General features: G+C 44.7%; 1 protein-coding gene across 3 annotated transcripts; it reads left to right on the top strand.

Annotated features, from left to right (window-relative positions):
* The first annotated feature begins 6,288 nt into the window (after positions 1 to 6,288).
* Positions 6,289 to 11,757, top strand: ube2d2l (ubiquitin-conjugating enzyme E2D 2 (UBC4/5 homolog, yeast), like). 3 transcript variants are annotated; one of them, XR_003743001.1, is made up of 8 exons: positions 6,289 to 6,488; positions 8,925 to 8,988; positions 9,267 to 9,298; positions 9,375 to 9,452; positions 9,544 to 9,649; positions 10,174 to 10,267; positions 11,061 to 11,221; positions 11,272 to 11,757. XR_003743001.1 is itself a non-coding variant. In XM_028959762.1 (8 exons), exons 1-7 carry the CDS (start codon positions 6,465 to 6,467, stop codon positions 10,521 to 10,523), a joined length of 447 nt encoding a protein of 148 aa, XP_028815595.1. In that variant the 5' UTR covers positions 6,289 to 6,464; the 3' UTR covers positions 10,524 to 10,530; positions 11,061 to 11,757. The 3 variants fall into 3 exon arrangements, 2 of the variants coding, with proteins under 2 accessions (XP_028815595.1, XP_028815596.1); XM_028959762.1 differs by adding an exon at positions 10,475 to 10,530 and having other exon boundaries at positions 11,061 to 11,757; XM_028959763.1 differs by having other exon boundaries at positions 11,061 to 11,757.
* Positions 11,758 to 12,214: the final 457 nt, after the last annotated feature.

The following is a 12,214-nucleotide window of genomic DNA, read 5'->3' as shown; positions in this document are numbered from 1 at the left end:
ACAATCGGTTTTATTGTAGAGTTACAACGACAGTACAGAGATGGAAAAAAAACATTCTTCTGAAAATGAATAGTAATGAATGACCCATAAAAATGATTATTATTTGACGTGTTTAAAGTGAAGTGTAATAGAATGAAGTGTCATGTTCGGTAAGAGAGAAGAACGCTGCCTCCCAGTGGCGACAGGCGGGAATGACGCGGGTTCCCGTCACAACTCGTTTCTTCTGGCCGGGTGCTGACAGGTCTCCATCGACTTCAGACAGGAGTGAAGCATGTCCCCCCAGCCTGTGCAAAGGCAACACAACGCACATTCCATGTCATATCAGAAAAATGTTATCACCTTCTCAGATGGTAAACGATATAATAACATCATATTAGAGGGTCTTTCCTGCTGACCACGCGTCCAGGACACCATCTCCACTGCTCTTAAGTGCAATATGTGTATATCTACCCACTCTGTACATATGTAAAAATATATCTTTTATGTATATACTGACATAGTTTTTTATTTTTACAAATCACATTCACTGTTTTATTTTGCTATTCTAGGACTATTTATTGGCTTATCTTATCTTATCTTAGTATGGTAGTAGCCTAGTGGGTAACATACTCGCCTATGAACCAGAAGACCCGGGTTCAAATCCCACTTACTACCATTGTGTCCCTGAGCAAGACACTTAACCCTAAATTGCTCCAGGGAGACTGTCCCTGTAAATACTGATTGTAAGTCGCTCTGGATAAGGGCGTCTGATAAATGCTGTAAATGTAAATCGTACCTCGAGAGTTCAGGTCCAGCAGTCCGTCGGCACACCTCTGAATTGCACAGTGTACAGTTTCTGATTTAAAGAGAGGGGGAAAATGGCATGAAAAAGGTTCATCGGCCGTCATCTCAGTCATAAACGATCTCACGGTTCTCACCTCTGACACGAGAATCCCCTCTTTTGTGATAAGCTGTGAAAAAAAAAAAGAATGATACAGAGCTGGGTGGGGTGGAGCCAGGAGAAGCACCGATGGGTGAAAGGTGATGGTGGAGGAGAAGACTAACGCTGAACAGGTTAAGAGTGTCTAATGTAGAAAAATGTAGAATAAAACGTGTACCACGTGGTAAAAATGGCGTGTAAAATATGGGGGCTGAGCTTGACTCACAGGAGCCGCTGTAAACGTCGTCGTACAGCTGCGTCAGACACGGAACCACGGTGTCCTTACTTTTACTCCCCTCACACTCTGACGGAGGAAAGACGGAGCGTGAGACCTTACGGTGACCAGATAAAATGACTTCCGTTCTATTGCCATACCTTCAGTCCAGCACCACATGGACCTGGACGCCTCAAGTCGATTTCGTATGCATTCTGGGAGATACAGAGCAGTTATGGACATGAATTCATGCAGGGAGCGGACTGGTCTCACCGAACCGACCAAAAACAACAAGAACTCATAACTAATTCGTTACTGTTCTGGGGAATGTAATTCTGCCTTAAAATGTGTTCATGTAGGTAGTAGCCAAGCGGGTAACACACTATACACCTATGAACCAGAAGACCCAGGTTCAAATCCCACTTACTACCATCGTGTCCCTGAGCAAGACACTTAACCCTGAATGTCTCCGGGGGGGGACTGTCCCTGTAACTACTGACTGTAAGTCGCTCTGGATAAGGGCGTCTGGTAAATGCCGTAAATGTAAATGTACCACACTGTACAAAATACAAAACTGTGTTAAACTGTGTAAATTGCAGAATTTCCTGATTTCCCTGAAACACTAACATGATGAGCAGCAATGCAACCTTGCTCTCCATCAGTAGACCGTTCTTCTAGAACATCTCGACACTTTCACTTCTTATCCAGGAGTGTCTGTGTGTTTTGCACCTTTAGGTTTGAGTCCCTTCCTGAACTATTTCAGAGTTACTGTTGGGACGATGAAAAAACTTTGAATTGGTTTCACTCTGCTGACTAAAACTGTTGCGCACAAAAAACGAGACCACAACTTCAACCATTTCCCCTCATGTCAGCAATTTTCTTGTTTTCACAGTCAAATCATTTACATTTTACATTTACAGCATTTACCAGACGCCCTTATCCAGAGCGACTTACAGTCGCAGTTACAGGGACAGTCCCCCCCTGGAGACACTCAGGGTTAAGTGTCTTGCTCAGGGACACGATGGTAGTAAGTGGGGTTTGAACCTGGTTCTTCTGGTTCATAGGTGAGTGTGTTACCCGCTAGGCTACTACCACCCTTACCACCAGAAGGCCTGATATCGCTTAAATACGTGGCACAGCTGATAATTCGCAAGCACTAGGCACCATTGAACCCGTTACACCAGAGGCACCATTGAGTACGTTACACCAGAAGAAAGGTACCGTGGAACTCCGGAAGAGGGATGATATTGCTTTCACTTTTCAGGAAGGCCACGCCTAGTTACAAGAAAGGCTTGTTTAGTGTCTGACAACATTTCTTGTGTTCTACTTTGGATACTGTAGTTCTCTGAACAATAAGAATCTGGTCTAAGTAATAAAAGCCATAACATTTCCCAAAATCACCTATAAACCCTAAAACGAGTCATTAAACAACATTAAACGACGGAACTGAATAGATTAAATTGACAAAAATCACCATGGAAGACAGCAACTAAATTGAACAATGAAGTTCTAGATTTTTGCATTTAAATCACCAGACGGTTAGAGTTCAAAATGGCAAAACTTACATGGTGAAATGAAAAGTGTCAGAAGCAGGAATAATCTGGACATGTCTGCAGCCTTTAATTAGTCAAGCCAAGACTGAAACCAAAACCACCTGGATGTGTCCTTACCCCCTAAGACGTCCCAAGCCAGCCCAGTGCTTGTACCTGAATACATTTCCAGGTTTTTATAAACGTTGTATACGTATAATCATTTCTAGCACAAACATATTTCCTCCAGGGTCACAGTATATGATTTATATAGTATAAGATAACATTCTTGTAGGAAGAAGCCGCATTCACGATCTGTAACTAATATATCCGACCCAACTCGGGGCAAATATGACATAGGGATCAGCGCAGGTTGTTTCCGCATGCGCATTAAGGACGGTGGGGCTGTTGCGCCGTCATAAAAAAAAAAGAAGAACGTCTTGGATTCAAAGAGCGACAACTCTTATGTCACTTGCCATCGACGAGCTTTTTTATCATACGACGTATTCTCTCGTATTCATTGCGACAACAGCTCATTACGTCCAGCGCAGTGCAAAAAGCCAACAAGTTACTGCGAAACAATTTAGCTCTGCGGAATAATATCGATCATCCCACAAAGACCATTGGGGCAGAGGTGGCCTAGCGATTAATGAAGCGGCCCCTGGATCCACCAAGGTGACACTGAGGTGCCACTGAGCAAAGTATCGACCCATTTACTTTTACATTTACATTTAAGGCATTCGGCAGACGCCCTTATCCAGAGCGACTTACAACGTGCTTCCATGTCACCATGGATGAAGTGAACAGTTCCGGTTCACTAGGACCCCCAAATATGAATACAAATCTTTTTATTCACTCTGTTCTAGTTTCTATACAGAAGTCAGACAACAAGAAGGTTACAAGTTCATCTAAATCTTCTCTAAAGAGGAAGGTCTTGAGCTGTCGTGTGAAGGTGCTCAGTGACTGAGCTGGAAGTTCATTCCACCACCGAGGGGCCGAGACGGAGAAGAGTCTAGATGAGCGTCTTCCTCGTACCTTCAGAGATGGGGGGACCAGGCGAGCAGTACTGGAGGCTCGGAGTATACGAGGTGCAGTGGGAGGTATAATAAGGGCTGTGAGGTAGGATGGTGCTACTCCATGTTTGGCTTTGTAGGCCAGCATCAGTATTTTGAACCTGATGATGCAGCTACTGGGAGCCAGTGGAGGGAGCGTAGCAGAGGGGCGGTGTGGAGAACTTGGGAAGGTTGAAGATTGCATTTTGTATGAGTTGGAGAGGTCGGATGGTATATAGTGGTAGACCAGCTAGAAGGGAGTTGCAGCAATCCAGTCGTGAGGTTACTAAGGAACCAGTAGTTGGGTGGCCTGGATTGACAGATAAGGACTGATTTGTCTGATATTGTACAGAAGGGATCTACATGAATGGGAAAGGTTGCTGATGTGAGTCGAGAACCTCTGCTCACCAAGAGTGATGGTTAAAAGCAGAGGACACATTTCACTGTGTCACTCTGTGCTGTGCTGCAATGTTTCACAACCTCTTCACCTTCACTTGGTCCGGTAAAGATTTATTTAGACACTCTTGGTAAGGTGATTCACTCAAGAAAAGAAAGTCCATCAAAGCGGTATTGATCGAATATCGACATATTTAGGGCAGTGGTGGCCTAGCGGTTAAGGAAGCGACCCCGTAATCAGAAGGTTGCCGGTTCGAATCCCGATCTGCCAAGGTGCCACTGAGGTGCCACTGAGCAAAGCACCGTCCCCACACACTGCTCCCCGGGCGCCGGTCATGGCTGCCCACTGCTCACTCAGGGTGATGGGTTAAATGCAGAGGACAAATTTCACTGTGTGCACCGTGTGCTGTGCTGCTGTGTATCACATGTGACAATCACTTCACTTTATTTTCCACCCGATTCTTAGGTATCCGTAAACTCGACCCCCCCCCCCGATCTAGAGACTCTACAGTGGGAGTGAATTGAGAGTCGTCGCTCTCGCCGCTCCGGCCGCTACATGGGCGCCCGGCCGCGTCTGGTTCCGCGGAGACACGGACATCTTGTGGGAGGCTGAGCGCCGGAGACGCACGGAGGGGGGGCGGCGGTGCTGCGTCAGACTCCGGATTCGCTTTTCGCAAAGCACACCGGGATTCGGGCGCAGCGCACGCCGTGCACGAAAACGAACACGCCCGTGAAACGCGACTGGATCTACGGAAGCCGACGTGGTTGGAAAAAAAAAGGCCAAAATCGCAGCAAAACTGCCCAGACCTGCGAAATTCTGCTAAATTGCAATTACTTTGCATTGCATACCCAGGTCGTCTGGACAGTGTTAAGATTTATTAAATTATCCACCTTCACAGTTTGACTAAACAGCAGTATAATGTAAGTCTTCCCAGATCTTGGCATTAGAGGCTGACTCAGGTCATGCGACTATGTGTCATGGTGCTTTATGCACTCTGCACCCTCCACCCTTCATCTGGACCCTGACTCTGACTCTGCAACAGCTTCCTATAGGCCACTAGACACCTGAACACTCAGGGACCTAACAAACACACACACACACTAACCTCTGTTATATTGAGTTATATTATCTATTTTTTATCATCGACGAGCTTTTTATCATACGACGTATTCTCTCGTATTCATTGCGACAACAGCTCATTACGTCCAGCGCAGTGCAAAAAGCCTACAAGTTACTGCGAAACAATTTAGCTTTTGTTTTATTTTACACAGCAGTATTTGCACTGTTTTTACTTTACACTTTCATCATCCCTCCTACTGTCTGGCGGATATATATATATATATATATATTCTTTTATGATTGCTCTATGGGGGGGTCTCTGTGAAACATTATTTTAATACACATTATACTGTGAACAAGCGCAGGCCTTTTACACACAAGAGAATTAATATTTGATACGTGCACTCCACAGCCTGCAACTTTCTGAACCACTTCAGGTTCTGCAGAACAATCCACCAGCGACTGTCAGCGCAGGACTCACCATGTGGGTCCTGAGCCGACAGACAGATGCAGAACGGCTGGACACACTACTAGCCAGCTACACTCCTGCACGCTCTCTCAGATCTGCAAACGAAACGAGACTGAAAATTTCCTCTTCACGGGGTCTCCGATCCCAATCGACTCTGTTCTCCTTCGTTGTCCCTGCTGGTGGGACAACTTGTCCTGCTCCATTCGACTAGCTGAGACTACCGGCACCTTTAAGAAGCAGATGAAAACCCACTTGTTCAAAAAGTATTTCAGATGAGCCCAACACTAACACACACACTCACACACACACTCACAAAAAAAAAAAAAATTCATCTAGTCCTTAACAGTTCCCCTGCATATTCTATTCCTGACAATTTCGGCCTTATCAGGGCTCTTATTTTTTTGACTCTCAATCTATTGAAACCGAATGAGAATTGCTGGTGTCTTCCTCTTGTAAGTTGCTTTGGATAAAAGCGTCTGGCATGTAAAGTGAAGGACACATTATGAGAGTCACAGTCATGATCAGGACATCTTGAGATGCGTCGCTGCATCTACGGTGAGCAGAATGTCGAACCGCAATTTAGCAGAATTCTGCTGGTCAGGGCAGAGTTTCGCGTTTTCTTTTTCCAACCCTGTCGGCTTCCGTAGATCCAGCCGCGTTTCACGGGCGTGTTCGCGTTCGTCCGCGGCGTGAACCGGAGTCCGACGCAGCACCGGCGGCCGCGTCCTCCTGCAGTCGAGCCAGCCCTGCCGGTGGGGAGCAGGCGGGCGCACGTCGAACCGAACCCGGCCAACCTCGCCCTTCGACGAGCCAGCGAGACGGAAAATGGCGCTGAAGCGGATCCACAAGGTGAATTTGGGGCTCCCGAGTTTAACCGACGACGCGTGTGGCGTTAGCATCGTCGCTAGCGGCGACTCGGAACAAGTCAAAAACAAGCAGTCTTCTGGTAAACGAAACCCGCTAATTAATCCGTGGTCGATTTGTATAACTAAAAGCGCGTCGGAAGCCCGAGATGATGCTGCGGGGTGGGGGCCGAAATATGCAGCCACCAAAATAGACGCCTGCTGCTGCCCGGTTATTATTAATAATCAGAGGGAAAATATACATATATACACACGTATATACGTACATACGCACAGTACAGGCCAAAAAAATGTTGACACACCTTCTCATTCGACGTGTATTCTTTATTTCCATGACCATTTACGTTGGTAGATTCTCACTGAAGGCATCAAAACTGAATGAACACATGTGGAGTTCTGTACTTAACAAAAAAAGGTGAAATAAGTGAAAACATGTTTTATATTCTAGTTTCTTTGCTCTGATTACTGCTTTGCACACTCTTGGCATTCTCTCGATGAGCTTCAAGAGGTCGTCACCTGAAATGCTTCTCCAACAGTCTTGAAGGAGTTCCCAGAGGTGTTTAGCACTTGTTGGTCCAGCTCACCCCAAACCATCTGGATTGGGTTCAGGTCCGGTGACTGTGGAGGTCAGGTCTCCACTTTTTGTTAAGTACGTAACTCCACATGTGTTCATTCATAGTTTTGATGCCTTCAGTCAGAATCTACCAACGTAAATGGTCATGAAAATAAAGAAAACACGTTTAATGAGTAGGTGTGTCTAGACTTTTGGCATCTACTGTGTCATTTATTTAATTAGCAACTGATATTTCACCTTTGATTGGCCTGTGGAGCGTCACTAAGACAAGATAATAATCCTTTATTAGTCCCACGAGTGGAAAAGGTGCACGGTCAGGACTAAAACAGAATTGTGTGCTGTAGTGACGCGTGGCGTGAACTCGAGGGGTTTGGAAAGCTCACTCGGGGGGCCAGGCTGTCCGCTGCATGTCGGAAACCGTATCCTGGAACCAGCGCAGCCTGCTTTTCTGGGGTGCGTCCTCCCCCACCCCCCAAAAATAACGTTGCACTCAGTCGGTCTATTCCTTTTTGTTTTTTTACTTAAAGGGTTTCATATTCTTTGTAGCCTTTTAAATGCACGATTACATTCATATCCCATATATATATATATATATATATATATATATATATATATATATATACACACACACACACACACACACACACACACTCATACATATTAGAAATGTTATGCAACACCGTACACTAGTTAAGTTTGATTTTTGGCTCTACAAACCAAATTCAGCACGTGTGCTGGATATTCTGTTTTTATTCACTCGTCGTCTTACGGTCATTTAAAAACCTGGAAAAGTTGGGCAATTTGAGAAGGGAATTTTCCAGTCCGTGTAAACGTCCGGAATGTGAATTCGACATATCGAGTTCTGGAAAACTTGGCGAAATCTGATTGACACTCGTAATGGGTAACGAAGTACGTTGTTCCTAGACTGCGCGAGAAACGTTTGTTCAACGTTTACAACTACGACGCAGGTCGAATTCCAAATTTATTTGTCACGTACACAGTCATACACGGTGTGATATGCAGTGAAATGCTTTTGTGACTGCTATAGACCTCAATATTACAATTTCCCACTTGTGGGACTAATAAAGGTTGATCTTATCTTACAAATATTGCAAGTATTCAAGTGGAACCAATATGCAAACATAACCAAATATTACAATTTTATGATTTTAAACATAAGAGCATGAAATATGTGTAACAGATCTGTAGGAGGTCTGTAGTGTCTTTGCTGGTGTTTCGTAGTGAACCGCTGGGCCGCGAGGCGCCACGTGCGTCGCTTCCACGTTCCAGAACTTTCTCCCTTTCCCATTTGCACAGAAACTTCACAGAACGCATGGTCATGAAAATTATTTTGCAAAAATGTTTGAGAACCCCGTTAACTGCACGTTTTGCTAAGCGATAGCTGACATGGCGCGATGGGAGCGATCAATAAAGTGTCGTCGGTACGGAGGTTTTCCCCGCTCGCCACGTAAACAGCGTGGTTACGGACGCGGCCCCGTAATCAGAGGCTTGGGGGTTCGAGTCCTGAGCCGCCAGGGTGCCACTGAGGTCCCCTTGACGAAGGTCCCGTCCCCACACACTGCTCACCAAGGGTGACTGTTCAATGTTAGCGTTAAATATATTCATTAAATATTAGTATCGTGTTGGCACTCTGGCTATTGCTAGAGAATTGCACCTCCCAGATCATGAAACGTCCACAGACCCACGTTCCGGAGCATGTCGCGGCACGTCTGGGCCGGCCGGTACGCATTCTTCTCAACCCGCTGCGCTCTTGTTCCGTTTGAAGATGCGTAACGTAAGCGCATTAATATTTGTGCTGCCGTTTGAGCTTGAACTCTGTCTCCGCAGGAGCTGAACGACTTGGCCCGCGACCCACCAGCTCAGTGTTCCGCTGGACCCGTGGGAGAGGACAGTAAGCCTGAATCCCGTCCATCCGCTTGTAGTGTCTGGGCCGGAGGTCTGCCGCCACATGAAGACAGGAAATCAGAATGTAGATAAGAGATAAATTGAAACTTTATTATTCATTCCTGCATTCATAGGCTGCCAACCTCCACCATAGGTCTGTGTGCTGTTTAGGCCACACACACACACACATATATATATATATGTGTGTGTGTGTATATGTATGTTTTGTATGTATATAAAAACCATAATTAATTGGTATGAACATTGCTCTGAATTATTTTGCAGTGTTTCATTGGCAAGCTACGATTATGGGTCCTGTGAGTATCTCCGCCGACACGTCCACGTTTGGGGACCGGTGACTTTCTGCTGACGTCTTTTCTGCTCTTCTTACAGAACGACAGTCCATATCAGGGTGGGGTATTTTTCTTGACTATTCATTTTCCTACAGACTACCCCTTTAAACCGCCTAGGGTACGTATTGCTCGTTCGCATTTCAGTTATGTGCGCAGGTTGCAATTTTTCTAACTGCACGGAGCAATAATTCCCCCTTTCCTGTCAATAGGTTGCATTCACCACAAGAATTTATCATCCTAATATTAACAGTAATGGCAGCATCTGTCTGGATATTCTAAGATCTCAATGGTCTCCTGCATTAACTATCTCTAAAGGTACGATGGGTGCACATGTGTCATGGGTGTGTGGGGGAGAATTTCAAACTTGCAGAAAAGGCTTAATTTGTAAATTCGTACAACCATGTTGAAGATAAAGGTGCCTCTTGTTAATTTGTTTAAATTAATTTAAGTTTAAATGGTGAAGAGGGCGGAGTCAACACCAACATGACAGGTGGTGGAGGTCGTAATAATGCACCTACTTTCATAATCAAGATTTTTTTTTATTTAATTTTTTTTTTTTTAATGACATTATTACATTCCTATCAATTGAAATATTTATTACGTGTGTTTTTATCTGGCTGTCTTTTTTTTTTATTTATATATATATATATATATATATATATATATATATATATATATATATATATATATATATATATATATATATATATATATATATATATATTTTTTTTTTTTTTTTTTTTTTTGAGAAAGGAATGCAAAATAGAACATTTTTTTTGTGTGTGTCTGTATATTTACACGTGTAATGTGCCAAATAATAATTTTTTTTCTGCTTTCAGTTCTTTTGTCCATTTGTTCTCTGTTATGTGATCCAAACCCCGATGACCCTTTAGTTCCAGAGATCGCGCGTATCTACAAAACAGATAATGAAAAGTAAGTGGACTTTACCAGCAGAATTTGACATCAGAAATGCTTCTTATTGCACACAGGCTGACTGTTGCAGCCATATGCCGTCCAACTGGTTTCACACGTGTCCTCGTGCTTTCAGAATGCATTTCCTCTCCAAACCACACGTTTCTTTGTTTGCATGATTTATTAAATCAGAATAAACTTTTGATGTTTTTATTTTTTTACCGTCAGGTATAATAGACTAGCGAAAGAGTGGACGGACAAGTATGCAATGCTGTAGGGTGGAGGTGAGGGGTCGCGGTGTTCCTGCCGGTGGTCCGCTTGGCTTCGGCTTCGGTTGAGCCGTCGACTAACTAGCCCGGGACGTGCTGGTCCACGCTGCGGTGTGCATGTTTGATTCGGAATGTTGTGGATTTTCACCAGACTATAAACTGCTTTCACACTAATAAGTTTTACGCGCAGTCTGGGCCGCTGTGTGTGCACGTTCCCATCTCTCAGTCGGAATTAAGATTTACTTTTTAAGCGGTTTTCGGAAAAAGCGAACTGTGCAAGACATGCGAATCCTTACAAAGGAACATTAGGGTCCCTCCTTGGCACCGTTTGAAGAGGTTCTATCGCCACAAACCGCAGGGCATCTTTCAGAATGCTGGTGTTTAGTTCACTTAAATAAATTGTGAGTAATTAACTGTTTGTGTGTGGTGTAGTTTTGCATTTCCTCTGCTTCTTGTGGTCCGTTAATGCAAGGCCACCAGTTGCGGGTTGTGGGTTTTCACTATTTCTAACATGCAAGTTTGTCTGCTCTTTTCCCCTCTTCTAGATACAACAGAATAGCCCGGGAATGGACTCAAAAGTACGCAATGTGATCCCAACGAAGCCTCGCTCCCTTCCCAAATCCGCGCTGGCTTCCTTTTGTTTTTGTTTTTATTAATTTTCTGCCAACCCTCCATCTCCCCCATATGCTGAATGAATATATATAAAAAAAAATGTCCTCCTCGGACGGGTCTGAACTAGCGACGCGTGTGTGTGCGCATCAGGCCATAATGTGAAGCGAGCAACAACTGTGACCCCCTCCGGACCGCTCCACTTCAGGGCATCGCTAGAACCTAGAACCCGTGACCCCTGCTGATTCCACCAGGCTGAAGCAGAAACGGCACTACAGCAGCGATCCTCACTCATAATGAACGACAGCTGCCAATGCATAATATCAGCAAAAATAAGTTATATCATTTGATGCATGTCAATAATAATAATAATGATAATAATGCCCTACTTGTGTTTGGCTGAAATTGGATGTTTGCGGCCGGGTCGAGTCCCCGCTGGTCCACTTCTTTTATGTAGGGTCCCGTCCCCGTTTTACAACCGGGAGCCATTAGTTCACCCGTCCTCCCGGGTCCAACCTTACTGCACTCGAATAAATTAAAGAGCCGTGGACAACCGGCGAGACGATAATCGCTTTCTGGATTATTGATATTATTGTGTTTCCTTTTTCTCAATAAAGTTGCCAAAAAACTATTTTTCACTCTTGTTCAGTTTCATTTACTGAAATAAATAAATACTCACACTACCAGTCAAAAGTCTGGACGTCCCTACGAGAGCGTGAAACGCTGCCATCTCAGTAAAAGCTCCCTGATTGGAGAGACTCAACTCTTCAACTTGTTATTTCGTAGTCCAGCGTGGAAAAAAAAAAAATCCATAAATGGTAGCGTTAATGCGAATGCATGATCCTCTGTGGTCGCACCGATCGTACCCGGTCCAGAGGTTTCTGTCGTGAGGATGCCTTGGTGAAAGCCCTCAGCAACTGCCGCGCTATTCATAGCCCCCCCCGCACCGCAGACGCACTCCGCTCCTTTCGCCAGGAACGCCGGACACTTTTTACCAGGTCCTTCCTCAGGAAGGCCGAGTCGTGGATGGCAGTCAGGTCGGGTTTTACCCCAGAAGCACGACGAGTAATCTGGGTCAATTTTGCATTTT

The sequence above is a fragment of the Denticeps clupeoides genome, chromosome 18 (genome assembly GCF_900700375.1).
Source record: "Denticeps clupeoides chromosome 18, fDenClu1.1, whole genome shotgun sequence".
In the NCBI taxonomy this organism is placed as follows: Eukaryota; Metazoa; Chordata; class Actinopteri; order Clupeiformes; family Denticipitidae; genus Denticeps; species Denticeps clupeoides.
Note: the sequence above shows the minus strand (reverse complement) of the source record. Positions and strands in the feature narration are given on the sequence as shown.

Excerpts from the sequence above, each read along its gene's own strand:
- ube2d2l (XM_028959762.1), top strand. The coding sequence starts at position 6,465 with ATGGCGCTGAAGCGGATCCACAAG. Across the intron at positions 9,453-9,543 it reads ACCCCTTTAAACCGCCTAGG|GTTGCATTCACCACAAGAAT; the intron begins GTACGTATTGCT and ends TCCTGTCAATAG. Across the intron at positions 10,268-10,474 it reads TACAAAACAGATAATGAAAA|GTATAATAGACTAGCGAAAG; the intron begins GTAAGTGGACTT and ends TTTTACCGTCAG.